The sequence below is a fragment of the Pleurodeles waltl genome, chromosome 8 (assembly GCF_031143425.1).
Source record: "Pleurodeles waltl isolate 20211129_DDA chromosome 8, aPleWal1.hap1.20221129, whole genome shotgun sequence".
In the NCBI taxonomy this organism is placed as follows: Eukaryota; Metazoa; Chordata; class Amphibia; order Caudata; family Salamandridae; genus Pleurodeles; species Pleurodeles waltl.
Window position 1 is genome coordinate 529,461,801 of NC_090447.1, and position 16,988 is coordinate 529,478,788.

Sequence of the window (16,988 nt, forward strand, 5' to 3'; positions counted from 1 at the left end):
GGTGTCTTCGAAAGCTGAAAAGTCTAGTCGCATCTAAAATTATGAGGTCTGATCTTACAACGTCAACAGAATTTCTGCATTTTGAAGAGGTTAGATTATTGTCAGTGTCTTATTGCCTATCAGACAAATTCATTTTGAGAGAGTTCCACAGGGCACCATGGTATTTTCCCTTTTTCTATGTTTATGTCTTGGCTTTGAATTTTTCCTTGTCTGTTACAACCCACATGTTTATAGGACTTCATCGCAAGTCTGTATTCTTTAGCATTGCCATTCCAGAGTTTCCTTACAATCAATAGACACCTTAATGATGCCCAACTGGTAGAAGTCAGTTAAATCTCATAAAATGAAATTGGTCTCTATCTACTTGTCTCACCCTTCCTATCTTTCTTACTTCGTTTTTTTGCATCTGCTTTGCCTACATACTAAAATATGCAGGAGTGTGTACACAGGCTGAACTTTATGATCATTCTCATATCACAGATGAGGATTTCATTGCTGATATTATATGCAATAAGTTTCCAACATTAAGACTACAGCATGACAGTTGTAAACTTGTATATCCTTTTGTTACACATCTGTAATCCTGCTATGCTTTCTGATATTCTCTATTGACTTTTCAAATCCAAAAAATCTTAAGTAAAAAAAATCAAAGTTGGTGGCACTCAGTGACATGCAAAGAGGACAACAATCTTATTTGCGGCCCTTACCCTTTGGGAGTTACTCCAGGGCACCCCGTAAAGTTAAAATCCGGATGGTTAACAACATATTCTTAACTTACACTGGTCAAGCATATTAATGATGTCGTCTACACACTTATGCCCATCATTCTGACAATGGTGTAAAGTTGTCTCAAGTACAGAGTCACAATCGCCACACTGCCTACTTCATCTTCATTCTGTTATGGTGGAAGCTTGTAATTAGGTCATCCACAGGTTGTGCTTCTGAAGAAATTACAAAGAATAGAAACGGCTGGCTCACCAATTATACTGAAACTAAACAGACATGCTCATACAGAGCGCATTTCCTGTGCCACGGCTGCATCGCACAGGCTGCCCTTCACCAGCTGAGTGGATTTGAAAAGAAAAGGTTACTTACCAGTAGACATCTGTTTGTGGCAGGTAGTGCTGTAGATTCAAATGCTGTGCATAAGCTTGCCATTTAGTTTGGGGTTTGGAGTAGTACAACTTGTTTTTGTTCAAAGAAAGTTTTTGAGTTACGGGATCGAGTGGCTCCTCCTCTCAGTAATACTGTGCATGGACATCGAGTCCTTTGTTAGATTGTTTCTCCGCCGGCAGGAAAGTGAAGTAGTGAAAAATATCGAGTAGGATAGAAAAGATGTCCATTCAATATATTTACATATGTACATTTTATATATATATAAGACTAAATTGCAACCTCTACACACTTCCAGGAAGGTGGGAGAGCACATGTGAATCTACAGCACTACATGCCACGAACAGATGACTACTGGTAAGTAACATTTTCTGTTCGATGGCATGTGTAGATGTAGATGCAAATGATGTGCAAAGACTGTAAAACAGTCCCTCCATAAAGCGGTGGCTAGTGTGCAGGGGTTGCAATTGTTTGAAAAACTGTTTTAAGTACAGTTTGTCCAACATTTGCTTGTTGTCTCGCAAAGACATCCACACAATAATGTTTAGAAAACGTGTGTGGTGTAGACCATGTTGCTGCTTTACAAATATCTGCTACAGGCATGTTACAAAAATGCCATAGATGCACCTTTTTTCCTAGTGGAATGTGCTCTAGGTGGTACAGGTAATTGTCTCCTAGCTTTAGTATAGCAAGTTTGAATGCACTTGACTATCCGTCTTGCTATAGTTGTTTTAGATACAGGATCTCCTTTGTGTGGTAAGGAGAAAGCCACAAAAAGTTGTTTTGTTTTCCTAAAAAGTGTTGTTCTATCTATATAGTACATAACAGCTCTTTTAACATCTAGAGTATGTAAGGGTCTTTCTGCTACTGATTCGGGTTTTGGGAAGGAAACTGGTAATTCTATTGTTTGATTAATATAAATTGCGAAATTACTTTTGGAAGGAATCTTGGATTTGTTCGTAATACAATTTTTTCTTTATGAACTTGAAAGAAAGGTTCTTCTAAAGTTAATGCCTGAACCTCACGGACATGCCTAAGGGAGGTGATAGCAATTAAAAAGGCTACTTTGCATGAAAGGAATTGTAGGGGGCAGGAGTAAAATGGCTCAAATGGTGGAGCCATGAGTCTTGTAAGCACAATGTTAAGATTACAAGATGAAGCAGGAGGAATCCTTGGTGGAATTATTATTTTTAGTCCTTCCATAAATGCTTTGATAATTGGAATTCTAAACAAAGAAATATGTTGTCTATTTTGAAGATATGCAGCTATGGCGGATAAATGTAAATGAATAGACGTGTAGGCTAAATTTGCTTTTTGTAAATGTAATAAACATTGTACAATGTCCTGTACTGTTGGTTTAAGAGGGTAAATGTTTTTTTGTTTGGGAGTAACAAAAAAATGTTTCCATTTTGCAGCATAGCACTATCTAGTGGTAAGTTTGCATGTTTGTTTAAGGATGTCCATACATTCCTGCAGTAAATGTAAATATCAAAATTCTATGACTTCAGGAGCCATATCGCTAAGTTGAGTGATATGGATGTCTTATCTGTCTGTTTTTGTATCATAAGATCTGGTCTGTTGGGAAGTTTTTGATGAGGAACAACTGAGAGTTCCAAAAGTGTTTGAGTACCATGGCTGACATGCCCATGTATGGGCCACTAATATCATGTTGAAGGAAGACTGAACTTCCGAACTAGGAACGGGAAGAGTGGGAGAGAGGGAAAAGCATAAGCAAATCTCCCTGACCAACTCATCGACAGAGCATGGCCCTTGGACTGAGGGTGTGTTGGTACCTGGAAACAAAGTTTTGGCATTTTTTGTTTTGATATGTTGCGAACAGATCTATTTTAGGTATTCCCCCTATTTTGAAATACTGCTGAAGGACTTGTAGGTGGAGTTCCCACTTGTGTGTTTGTTGATGCATCCTGCTTAGTTGGTCTGCTAAGTGGTTGTCTATCCCCGGAAGATATTGTGGCACTATGTGAATATTGTGACAAATCGCCCACTTCCATACTGTTTGCGCTAGGTGGGACAGTTGAGATTGTGCCCCCCCACTTTGTTTGAAGATAATACATGGCAGTCATGTTGTCTGTACGTATCAACACTGCTTTGTGGTGCAATTATGAATGAAATGCTTTCATTGCCAAAAATATTGCTTGTACTTCTGGGTAATTGATATGAAGAGAGCAATGAGTATTGTCCCACATCCCCTGAATTGTTAGGTTTAGGAGATGAGCTCCCCAACTGTTGTTTGAGGCGCCTGTTGTGAGAGTGATCTGTGGCACAGGGTCTACAATGGGCCGCCCCTTCATAAGGTTTGTGATATTCCACCAATGTAGAGAGAGATAAGTTTGGCGGTTCAACAACACTAGATCTTCCATTTGACCCTGTGCCCGAGACACTGACGAGAAAGACAGTTAAAGAGGGCGCATATGAAGTCTGGCATGAGGCACTATGGCAATACAAGATGCCATCACTCCTAACAATTTCACAACAGTTCTTACTGTGTATGTTTGGTTTTGTTTCAATGTTGCAATTAATGTACGAAAAGCTTGGACCCTGTTTTGGAGGGGAAAGGCTATTACTAGTTGTGTATTGAGGATAGCCCCTAAATACGGTTTTATTTGGAAAGGTTGTTTATGGTGAACCCTAGAGAGTGTAGGTGACTAATTGTAGTTTGAATATTTTTTGACACTGTGGGAATGAACTGGCTTTGATGAGCCAATCGTCCAAATAAAGGAAAACGTGAATTTGTTTTCTTCTGAGATGTGCTGCAACCACTGCAAGGTATTCGGTGAATACTCTGTGAGCAGTTGAGACTCTGAATGGTAATACTTTGAATTGGTAGTGTTTATCTGTCACTACAAATCTTAGGTATTTGCGGTGTGCAAGGTGAACAGGAATGTGAACATAAGCATCCTTCAGATCTAACACTGTCACAAAGTCTCCTAATTGTAATGGAGGAATAACATCCTGAAGAGTAACCATATGAAAATGTTCTGATAGGATGTGGTGGTTTAAGGGTCTGAGATCTAATATTGGCCTGAGAGACTTGTCTTTTTTGAGGATTAGAAAAAACAGGGAGTAAACTCCTGTTCCTTGGTATTGCAATGATACTGGTTCTATAGCTCCTTTTAAAAGAAGGGAATGTACTTCGTCTTTGAGAAGAGTTAGATGATCTTAAGACAGTATGTGGGTACGAGGGGGTATATTTGGTAGAGCGGAACTGAGCTCCAGACAATAACCATATTGGCTAATTTGTCATTGTTTTGTGACGGATGAGGAGCCTCTAGATTTAGATTGTTTTCCTCTTCCCTTATTATTGCTTCCTCTATATGATCCTCTAAAGTTACCTCTGGTATGTTGAGAGATGGGTTTAGTGGGATTTGTGGAATGTTCCTGAAAGGATGACCTAAATCCTCTGGTAAACCCTGCACGATTACAATTACCCCTATGTGTGGTGGCTTGTAAGGCTCCCATAGCTTTGGCAGTCTGACTGTCTTTATTTAATTGTGGTATCCACTTGTGGACTAAATAAATGCTCTTTATCATCAACAGGAATACTTAAAACTGCCTGCTGTAGCTCCTGTTTAAACCCTGAACATCTGAGCCAGACATGGCGCCTTATGATGACACTTGTGTTAATACTGCGTGATGCTATATCAGCAGCATCAAGCGCACATCGAATGGAGTTGTTGGAAATTGTTTGTCCCTCATTTACAATTTCTGCCCCTCTTTTACGGTGTTTTTCTGGTAGGTATTGTAAAATGTCCTCAATAGCATCCCAGTGAGCTCTGTTTTATCTAGATAGTAAAGCATCAGCATTAGGAATTCACCAGTGATTGGCTGCTTGAGCTGCCCCTCTTTTGCCTGCTGCATCTAATTGTTTACTTTTCTTATCAGGAAGAGGTGTGTCTCCTGTTGACTGGCTATTAGACCTTTTGCATGCTGTAGATGCAACAATGGAGTCTGGAGTTTTTATATATAAAGGATCAGCGGGTACAGCCTTGTACTTTTTATCAACTCTAGGAGTGATAACCCTTGCTCTAACGGGCTCTTTAAATATTTCTTCTGCGTGTCTGAGCATGCCTTGAAGCATTGGAAGAAATTGGCTTTATGTGTTGCACCAAGTGTGTCAAATAAAAAATCTTCCTCTATTGGCTCATTATATATGTGCACGTTATGAAATGCTGCTGCTCTAGATATAACCTGTTCTTATGATGTAGAATCCTCAGGTGGTAAATGTCTAGCTGGGTAAAGATCTGGATCATTCAGTGTAATAGGATCCAGATCGTACTCATCCCATGGGTCCTGTTCGTCTAATGCATCCCCTACATTTTGAGACCCACCAGGTGGTGAACTAGATGCTGTGAATCCTGAACGAGTGGGAGATGTTGGTGGGGAGATGTTGGTGGAGGAGTATGTTGTGGTGAAGTAGGTAAAGGTGGAGATGTACGAGTATGAAAATAAGTCTTTTCTTTGGTAGTCTTCTTTGGAGGTCTAGAGGAATCAAGACTCTCTTGAAAAGTTAACTTCTTTAAAGGTGTTCCTTGTTGAATTTGAAGTTGGCACAGTCTAGCATCCATAACTTCTAAAATTGGTTCGACCGGTGATGTAGGGGTTGTTATAGACTGTCCAGAGTCACTGAAAGTATTTTGTGTTTTTTTCGGTTCCGAAGGTTTTTAAGGATGGAAAATTTTCGGTGCCGAAATATTAGCTGACTGTTGTCTCTTTTTCGATGCCTAAGTGGTCAGCACTGAAGCACCATATAGTTTTTGTTTTGTCGCTGCAGAAATTGAGTTACTGGAGGTTGAAGCTGAGGATTTATCTTTGGCTTTTTTCGGGGCTGAGCTGGTATGCGAGGCATCAAAATACGTTTTTCGGCTCAGACCATGGCTGGAAGGCAGTGGCGGACCAGTGACCTCTTTTGTGGTTGTTTTATCCAATGGGAAAGGGGGCTTTTTACTTACAGTTTGTGCTGGTTGCACTGGTTGACTTTTGATGTCCAATTGCACATCAGAGTCTGAATCCTGAACAGAGAAGACCCCTCTTGTTCTAAGTCTTCTTGTGCGTGCTCATTGCTAAAGATGCCCGGTGTATCATATGAATGTCGAGATGCCATTTCCATTCGACAAGCTCTTCGATCTCGAAGCGTCTTCTTTGACCGAAAAGAATGGCACGCTTCACAGGTCTGGTCGTTGTGGTATGGTGAAAGTCACAAATTACACACCTAATGATGGTCGGTGTGTGGAAACTTTGAATGGCATACAGAGACAAATCGGTACAGAGTACGTTCCATTAGGGCTGCGTTGTCACTCCATCCTGTGACTCGAAAACTTTCTTCAAACAAAAACATGTTGTACTTAAGAAAATTTAAGATTACAAGTACAGACAGGAAGCCATGATAGCTTTGTCTCTTTAATGACATAATTCATCACAATATAGGGGATGTGATGTGTTACTGAATACCTTTTTCACAGCACATTTGCCACACCTTTGTATCATATGATGTGCTTTAGAAATTACCATACCAGGAACTACAGTCATCTATATCTGCAACGAAACAAAAATTGGCTGAACTCTACTATGTATCATCAGTTTAACAATGGCTACTGGACAGTTATTTGAGCTATATTAGAGGGTCTTCCTAGTGTATGCCATCAAAAAGTAACGTTGAAAGACGAAAATCGGTCCATTGCATTTCAATATTTCTAATAAGCATAGTCAGGTTACTTTCATAGCGGTCCACACAAAAATAAAACCCTTAATTGTACATTGATCCACTCGTGGGCCAAAACACAAATACGTTATATTTTTTAATAAATCTTAAGTACCAGTGATCATGCTCAGAATGTTCCCTACTTTATATTCCTCTCTGTCCGTGCTTTCAGAAGTCAAAAGGTACTCTATACTTTTTTCGTGCAACACTAATATTTCGTCCAGTTACTCTTTCAAGAATGAGTGACTACACAAATCATATTTGCTGAGTGTATAGTCCACAAAGTATCCATTGTAACTGAAAAGGCAAATAATCAAATCGCTGTGATTAAACCTCTGTCCATTCATTGTAATTGGTATCTGTGTTTTCTCCATATTCATCTGGGACTGACTAGCCCACACGCCAAATCTTAATGTGGCTCATTTACATTTTTACACTTTTATTTGACCCTTTAACACAGACTTAAAACAATTCCGTTAGTCACCCCTTTTTTGAAGGAAAAAAGCTTGACTGGTTGACCCTTTTCCATTTAATTATTATTGTGGACAGTTCTCATTATGGTGACGAAACAAAGTCTTAATTACAGGCTTGTTCAGTAGTTAATAAAATCTAGCACTGAATTTCAAGTCACTTTTTAATGCAAGGTAACACAAACTTACCCAGTAAATTAGGAATTAATTATTTTATGAATTATTGTGCACATCTGATCCAGTCTTACTGAATACTTGGCAATGGGCTTGGAAATAAGAGTACCTTCTACCTTGGTATATCATTAGAAGGAAAAAAAGTCAGGGTGCAGCTCGGAACTACCCAAGTAATCATCTTGGTTTCCAAAGCTCCTTTGCTCCTCTCTGCAAAAGAAATGCAATGCTTTTACATCATGGTACTTTCCATGCACGTATTGCTCATTTTCCCATTACTGATGCGTTTCTTGGTTCAAGTGGGATTCTGCACTGCCCTTGGCTTCCTTGCTCTCTATAATCCCTTAAAAGCCTCAATCAAGAGATTCAAGAAATCTGATTTATGCATCTTACACTTCGCTCACAAGAACTGTCCTCAGTGCGTGGAAGCTCAGCACACTATGTTACTGTGCTCTATGTACCAAACTTTGGTGACTGTCACAAACTTGGGGACGACTACATTATAGTCCTTGGAATTTGGATCGTTTAAAATTCAGAAGAAGGAGGTTCCAAAGAAATTGCATCACAACACTACTTTGAACACTTACATGTTTAGCAGGATGACACTGCATGACTCAGAACAAAATCAGAAAGGAAACATTCAGTATCTGTTTGAACATGTATGACAGATCCAAAACACTCAAATGACATCAGACAAGCAGCATGTGAACAACTGCAAGTATAGCTTTATGTAAAAACAAAAATTAGTCATTCCGTACATGAGGAGAAACCTAAAGGGAGATGCAAACGTCGTTTGTATGATAGAGCTGTGTGCTCTAGTGATACACAACACAAATATGTGACAAATGTGGACACCTGGTGTTTTGTTCTAGACAGAAAAGTTTACTCCCAATTGCACAGAAAAATATACACAACAAAGACGCCTCTGTATAAGAAGGCTGATATGATGGGAAAAAACATGAGGACCACAAACCCATATTGGATCCAGTGTACACCAGTTGTTGTGTGTAGGGACAAAGCAGACCTGGGTCAAGTCATGCAGCTCAAACATTGGGCAAGGTTCAAAATTGCTATGGATGTGAAGGGTAGCTAATCTATATTAAATTATGTATGGGTCTCGGTCTTCTGGAACAGAATCTGAAACCTTTCAATCCCTATGACTCTATTCTGAAAACAGGGCAAGATGATGTGGAGCTCAATGGGAATCAGAGATCAACTGATATACCTTCAGAGTTTTGCAGTTCCTCTAGATCGTTGTCCAGATCACCAAGGAGCAAGGGATTAGCAGAAATGTCATCCTATTCCTTCATCTATACAATCTTGTGCTGTAAAGACGTTTTCATGTATTATTCCCTCAGAGCCAAGCCTATCAGAAGCAGCTCTGAAAGTCCCAAAATATCAACAATTTCCTGGAACCAGAAAACTTGGGTTAGTTCAAGAACATATCTGAACTGCGTGGCAAAATTGTTGATAATGGCACACAGCATTCTACCTACATCTTAGGCCAACTGTGAGCCTCAGGAGGTAGAAGGAAAGGTTGATTAAGTGGTGGACTGAATAAGGACTTTATCATATTGTAAGCCAGGGACATGGACACCTAAAATAAATGAGGTGGAAAAAGGCTCACTCCTAACTCTCTTCCTGGGAGGGAAAGGCCTTTGAGACCTTAAATCTGTTGTAGAAAGTTGGGAAGAGGAAGATATTTTGGGTCTGTGCTAGCCAGGTGCCCGAAATAAGAGATCCTTGTAATGTTCTGCAAAACACTTTGACTGGAGTACCTTTGAAGTCCTATGACCAATGCTTTTATAATACTTGTGAACTTCTGTGTCATGTTTAGATGGCGGATAGAAGAGAATCCATTATTGTTTATATTATACCAATTTTTGTGCATCACACAATAGACATAGCTTAAATAATTACTCCACCACCGGGAATCTGCAGCACATTTACTGGTGAGGAACAAATCACCAACAGGAAGGCAATATCTTCACAAAAAACGATAAAGAAAAATCTAAAAATGTAACCAATGTCAAAATACCATGAAATGTTCTAAAATAAAGTAATTGACTGGAAGCGAAACGACTTAAACACTAGCTAGGGCTCAAAATCCTGGTCTAGCAGGGTGGAAATAAATTATTAAAATGGCTCACTTGGTGCTCAGCAATATGGTAGACAACTGTATAAACAGTGCTCAAAAACATAAGGGAACAGTGCCAAATTTTCATTCTAAATAGTTTTCATTCTAATTAGAAGTTAAAAAGGTTTTCTTTTTATTTAGTTAGCTGTATTAATAATTAAAAAAAAGAAACAGGAAAATAGTTTTTCACAAGTCTTTTCAGGGTATGATCTAGCTGCAGGGGCTAATTTTACGTTTATGGCAGTAAGGGGGCATAATTTCCTGTGGATTGTGCTTTTCTTGTGAGAGACAACGCCTACACTAGTTAGCATATGATCACTCCGACATTTGGAGCAACTTTCTCACTATTTTTTTAAAGTTTCAAATAAGTGCTCCTGGAAAACTACAACAGTCATAATTTTCCAGGAGTAGTCATAGGTGTAACGTTATACCAAATTAGAATTACGGGGTAAAACATTGTAAGACACTTGTAATTTTGTATTTAGTGTTCCTCACAGAAAATATTTTTCCTGATGGAGGAGCCCTTTCTCCTAGCAGCATGGTAGACATGTCCACCATGTAAACACACTTGCTCAGTTCCTAAAATAAATACATTTTCACACATTTCCTATCTACACAACTAACTACATTCAAACTGATGGTGAATAAGAACTATACATTTACAAGTTGTCAGCAGCTCACCAAATTTTGCAAGTTGATTCATGAGGAACGCAAACAAACACGCTCCTTTAACTAAGTTTGCAGAAGCAAATATTCAGCCATATTGGTGGAATATAAATTGCCATCTTTGAGCAACTCAGAAGAACTTAGGTGTTCAAAATATTAGTGAATCTATATTTTTTCAATAAATATCAAGGATATGTGGATAGCGGGAGAAGAAGGCAGACTGCTCTTTACAGCAACAAAGCTTGTGAGATTTTGAGACTGTGGTTTAGTGGTGATAAAGTGAGGAAGATTACGCACATAAAACATGACGAAAGAATTAAAACCAGCTCAATGAAACAAAGCAAATGTTCTCACCTCTGGCATTGTTTCAAATATCGTTCTTCTTCGCTTTGTTAATTCTTTCAGATCAGTCAAAATTTCATGCTTTACTTCAGGAGGTAGGTTGATAAAATCTTCAGACTCAATGTCCACAGAATGAGGATTTTCGATGTATTCTTCCTGTTAACGAAAAAACCTACTGTCACTATTGGACAGACTGTTAGTTCCTAGAGTAGTATTGATATATATGCTAGTTTCATCTAACAGTGTGCTACATAAATAATTTAACTGTCCTAATTAGGCAATTTGTAAAATAACCCACGGGGGGGAGAGGGGATTAGGGAGAGGATGAAAGAGAAAGAGAATGTTCAAGCAATGTCAAAGCTTGAATCAACCTTGCAAAGAGTGATTTGTTTTCCTGTTCCTACAGGAACAGCTAATTCTTAGTACATGATGTGATCATAGGGTGGGAGTTCAAATCAGCCTCTGTTCATTAGGAAGGCAAATAAAAAAATAAAAATTATAAATAGGTTAATGTTAGGTTACGCCAAATAGCACCATCAACAATATTGGTATCACTCTAATTGTGGCCACCTAAAGGCACAAATTTAGAGTATGATAGTAAATGTGAAATTCAGTAAAATTGTAAATGTCATGTCACACAATGTTCATAAAAACTCCTCTGCTACCAGCACAAACATGTTGTCCTATGGAGGTGCCAGTGCAGTTTACCACTTAGGCGATGCCAACGTGTGTACTAGAACATGCAGCAAACCTTTCACAATGTCGTCAAATGTTTATTTAATGCACTTGAGAGCGCTTCCAGTAGGGGTCATGTTTAAATGCAAAGGTAACACTAAACCCACAAATGAACAAATGCAATATGGTAAATGAAGCCATTATACATATTCTGACACATTACAATTCAAGCTTTAAGCAGCTGAATAACAAAGACCTGAACTGTTATATCTGCCCAGTGCACTTACCTCCATCAGTTGCCTCTGGGTCATTCTTTCCTCCCATTCTTTCTCTTCTTCCTCGTCAGAGCTGCAACATTTTAAATGAAAGAAGAGGGAAAAGGTTCTCAAGTTATTCTGCACAGTTATGAGTTTACATAAAGTAATACATGCATGTGAAAAAAAAAATCACCCTGCTGTTAGCTTATGTAGAAGTTCAATTTTTAATGTGCATTTAAATTTTGCTCACAAAACAGTCTGGGGAGAGAGCTGCTTTCACACTTCATATAGATTACGTGATTTACTAACTGAGCTGGTTGCTTTAGCATTAAAATGGGTGCTCGACTGGTGTCTAAGGTGACAGTCCAGTTGCCACTCTTACATATTTCACCTTTTATTTTCACCTGGGGCACCATGGACTATATGTGAGAGAGATACTGAACGGCCATTTGGTTTGAAACTTTTTCTGCTGTTTATATACAGCAGGTGTCTCCAAACTGTCGATAGTGACCTCCCAGACAACTTCAGAGTAGTTCAAAGCCTTGAGTACATTTTTAAATAAGCACAAGGTCATATGTTCCTTTTAAAGTTAAGGAATGGCTGTTCTTCATTTTACATTATTATTATCAGGCTACGGATATTAGGGCTTTATAATGAGCAGTGCTCAGCCAGATGTATGGCCCAATCTGGAGCTGGGGCACAGAGGGGAACAACTGACATAAAAGTATTTTTTAACTCAATATTTGAGTTGTGAACAAAATAATGTTTTTTTAATGCTTTTAAATGGGAAACAATAAAACTGAAAAGTTACCATAATGTTCAAGTTAACTCTTAATTTGTTTTATTTTCTCTCATTTCAAAGTCTCACATTTATAAACAGCAGGCCTCTCGCTCCTAATCGCCGGTAGACACTGTGCCATAAGTATGGCTGAAAACTACAGCCATGTGTTTTTAAATGACAGAAATTTAGAGTGCAGAAAAATGTTCCATACTATGAACATTTCTGCAGAACATTTTTCTGCACTTTAAATTTCTGTCTTTTAAAAAAAATTGGATTGTATGTTTGTGTTATACATGTAACAGTGCCACAATTGGCAAAGGGTATGCCCTGTGCTGCAAGTACATACTACACAGGCTCTCAGCCACCCATAAAAATATATCCCATTTATACGCACACATGTTCATACATCCCCGGCTGCCACTGATACACATGGTAGCCCTGTCCTAGTGCCTCTACTCAAAGTTTTTTGTTCAAGCCATAGTAATTGGCTCTTTGGTAATTAGCATTAAAGACAATGAAACTAGGCAGGGGGTGTCTAGTAACAATGCACAAGTTGTTTAGCCTTCAGTAGCTCACAAAGATTTTCACCGAACAGAGGTAGCTCTTATCACAGAAAAGGTTGGAGACCCCGATCTACAAAGTGCCCCAAACCAGAGATGTATGAAACATACTTGCTTAGGGGATCCACAGATACCAGTCCCAGGTAATGTCCTCACATTTACCTTGCATCTCCTGTAGACGGTTTAATTTTAGAGCTCTTTGCAGACCAATAGTGACATCCACCAAACCACAGTTTTCCTTATAACCTTCAGAGTAAAAAGCCTCCTTGTTACCAACTGTGGGGCAGGAACATTGTGGCGGTGTCACAAAAAACTGCTTAACCCATCAGCACTGGAGGCTTGGGGCAGAAATAGATCCTTTCATTGACAGCTAGTAACTGGAAGTGTTAATAACATTCACTACACAGCAGCAGGGATTTGCATGAGTGATCCATGCGGTGCAGCCTCTCATTCACCAGGACAGGATTTCACACAATAGAGGTTAGAGAGAACTCAGCTAGAGTGACTAGCCAAATTATGACCCATCCATCCATTCTGCCAGCCATCCAAACAGGACCAAGTCCTAATTTGATTGTCTTTTTTGAAGACAAGACAGTTTTCCTAAATGATAAACTTACCAATGGCAAATCAGTTGCAAGCACATCTTTGGGTGTCCTAACTTTTGTAAAAAAAAAAAAAAAAAAAAAAAAAAAAAAAAGTGCTACAGAAACAGTACTAAAATATTAAACACAGTTGTCATATAAAAAGTAGTTGTGGTACTTGCCTATTTTTTTCCTTCTCTTCCAAAGCAGGAAGTAGGTATATGTCATCCAACTCTTCCCTCCGAACACGAGAGAGACTCGGCAAGTTGTCATCACTTCACAAGACAACAGCCAAAACATAAGAAACAGACATAAGTATATGCATAAAACACACAATCAATTATTTTCAAGAAGATACTTTTTAACTCTTGCCTTTTGCCCGTCAAAACAGCCTTTATAGCTTGTCGCTTCAGGAAGGTTTTCAATAGTTTCTCTGTAGTTTTGGTGGAATCTTGAGTAGCAGCATTCTTTCTTTGCCTTCTAATTGCCTGACCAAGATAAAGCAAGGTTTATTTAATCACAGATTGTTTCTCTAGTTTACTTGGGGGAGTGTGGAACTTCTTGTGGCAGGTATGAACAGTACGCAGATTTCATACTGTTATACACATGTTTATTTTCAGTAAACAATTGTGATCTTAGACTTGCCAGAAAACTAGTACATTATATTTATTTTCCCACAATGCCAGAGCAGCAGAAAAGTAACCGCAACTAACTTAAGCAGTATTATGTTGGGAGTAGACACTCAGAAATAGATACTGACTGGGAGCAGTGGACAAAGGTTTGAGTTGGGTCAGTATTTATCTAAAGTGGTCCTAATGTTGCAGTACTAACTGGCCTCATCCGCTGTTTCTTCATCAAGAATGAATAAGGTTACATTAGCAGCTGGGGTCAGGGGAGGGGCCACAGCTCCTCTACATGGCCAGCTGGTAAATGTGCTGGTATGAGAGGAAAAGTTGAGCTATGGTCTCTGATCAGGCTTGTTCCTTTTAGTTGGCACCAGCAGTTTCTCTTCTGGTGCCAGCAGTATGAATACATTCTTACTAGCAGCTACACCCCCTAAACATAGTTCCATATTTCTGTTCTCCACCACTGTAGTAATATAAACACCAAGATGTTCCAGAGGCAAATCGAGCGATTTGCTGAGCGGCTCCATTGAGCAGGGTCGTTTCTTTATTGCCATAAGAACAGACATTTCTCATCCATAGGGGAAATTTACTCCTGGCAAGCAGAGTGTTGGCATCAGAGCGGATGAAAAGGCTCCCTAGCACCTGTTCCCAAGATGAATAACAGGGTCCTTTCCCACTGGCAGGTGGTGAACTTTGAAAGTGGTGGGGTGTTAATGAGTACCTTGTGTAGGACTGACCAAACAAACTGACCAAGCTCGGCTCACACTAAGGAGTTTTGGGGAGCTGCCCAACAAAAACATTTTGAAACATGCATTTGCCATGCAATAGGTCTTGCATTTTCTTGAGTTATTCTTGAGAGCTAATGGCATTGTAAATTCATAACTGGACTTTTCTTGGTCAACACTGCCTCATAATTTTGTCTTTTCCTGCCATAGAATTCCAGTGGCCCAACATTTAACTAAAGCACTTCCATTTACCTTCTTCCTCTATCTTAAAAACATACACATTTATCATAAAACCCTTTATCAGAAATAAACTTTTGGCATTAGAGTGTAATGCTCAAAACACCATAACAAAAATAACATTTGGGACGGACTAGAGGGTAAAAAGAAAGAGGGAGCCAGGAGTAAAGATGGAGAGGACAAGTGGCCTAGTAACTGTGTCATGGGCCCTGGAGTAAGAAAGGAAAATGGTTCATTGGAATTTCGTAGGAAAACAGAGCAGCCATTAGAGTCGAGTGAGGTCCATAAGTCTCTGGGCCCTGGTGCCACTGCACCTGTTGCTCTATTGATAACTAGGCCTCAGGAGTGAAAGGGATGGGGAAGGGAAAAAGAAGCGAAAGGAATACAACAGACAAAAGGAAGAAAGAGAAGGGGTCACAAAGAAATAAAGAAAGAAGGGAAAGAAAGAACGAGAAAATGACAGCACAACTAAGAGAAGAAATAGAGCAAACGTGTGAGACAAAAGAAAAAGGGAAGGAAGCTAGCGAACGAAAGATAAATAGGAAAAAATAATGAAAGAAGTATGAAAAGAGAGAGGAAAATGAACATTAGAAAAAAAATAGAGATGGTGAGAGAAATAAGCAGCGAAAGAACCGGGGCATGTATCCCAGAGACACAGAATATGAAAAAACACTAACACTTTGGGTCCCAACAAGTAACTTGGGGCTTCCACATACATACGGGAAAAAGAGGGCTTTATAGTAAACCGTGAATTGACAGATAAAGATAAGAAAAACACCAGAGAAAGGAACGAAAAAAGATCTTACAAAAAAAGTGAAAGGACGCATACCGAGTCAAAGAAAAGAGCAAATAAAAAAGCCAAACGAAGAATGAAGGGGAGAGAAAAATATAGTGAAAGAATGAACGACTGAAAGAGAAAAAAGAGAGAAACAAAACAAGGAAAGAAATAACTACATTTTTGCGAGTTTGAAAGAGGAGGTAGCAAGAGGAAGAGGGAATAAAAAAAAAAAAAAGAGAGAGAGGAGTAGAAATAAACAGTTGAAAGAAAGAGCCAAACTGTTAACATGTCGATTTTAAGAGCTGGAAAGAGAAAAGTGGGGGAGAAAGGAAAAACAGAAAAGCACGGGGCACTGCAGAGCAGCAGGAGTTGTATGTGAATCCCAACACAGCAATATTGCGGTGCTTCAGATCAGGATTGGGGGTATAGACAGAGCTGTGTCCCAGCCCAGTGCTGGAATGCCAGAAAGCAGTGGGTGAGGAATGATAAACTGAGCACCGTATAATTCCTGGTATTGGAATAATGGGGTGCTGCAGGTTAGGGTTGAGGTGCACTGACAGAGTTGTATGTGGGCTGCAGTACTGGAATAGTAATGGGTACACAAGCTCATAGGTGAGGTATGTTAATGGAGCTATGTGTGGAACCTAGTATTGGTGTGCCAGTGTTGCCGAGTGTTAGCCTGGAGGTGCCCTGATGAAGCTGCGAATGAGGCTCAGCATGGGAGTGGCATTGCCTCTGAACCACAGAAGCGAGGAGTCCTGAAGGGCATATGTGTGAGCCTTAGTACTGGAACAGCAGTGTGTACTGACTGTAGGAACTGAGGAACTCTGGCAGACAGCCTGTGTCGGATTCCTGGAACTGGCACGGCTGAGGGCCTGGAGTGTGTGAACTGAGGTGCACTGATGGAGCTTTGCCCAAGGTCCCAGTAATGGAGTAGCAGACTGTACTGACTGCCACTACTGAGGCGCTCTGGCAGACAGGGTGTGTGGGCTTCCTGGCACGGCTGAGGGCTTGGAGTGTGTGAATTGAGGTGCACCGAGGTCCCAGTCCTGGAGCAGCAGAGTGTACTGACTGCAAGAACTGAGGTGCTCTGGCAGGCAGTGTGCGTGGGGTTCCTGGCACTAGCACGGCCTAGGGCTTGGAATGTGTG

General features: G+C 39.8%; 1 protein-coding gene across 3 annotated transcripts in view; it reads right to left on the reverse strand.

Annotated features, from left to right (window-relative positions):
• Window positions 1-16,988, reverse strand: part of ERCC5 (ERCC excision repair 5, endonuclease) — a 163,153-nt gene that overhangs the window by 106,345 nt on the left and 39,820 nt on the right. For all 3 annotated transcript variants that reach the window (XM_069204561.1, XM_069204559.1, XM_069204560.1), the window contains 4 exons: window positions 13,845-13,960; window positions 13,655-13,747; window positions 11,581-11,641; window positions 10,631-10,774 (listed from right to left, as the gene is read on the reverse strand). In XM_069204561.1, coding sequence (XP_069060662.1) covers window positions 10,631-10,774; window positions 11,581-11,641; window positions 13,655-13,747; window positions 13,845-13,960 — 414 coding nt within the window. The remainder of the gene's footprint in view (window positions 1-10,630; window positions 10,775-11,580; window positions 11,642-13,654; window positions 13,748-13,844; window positions 13,961-16,988) is intronic.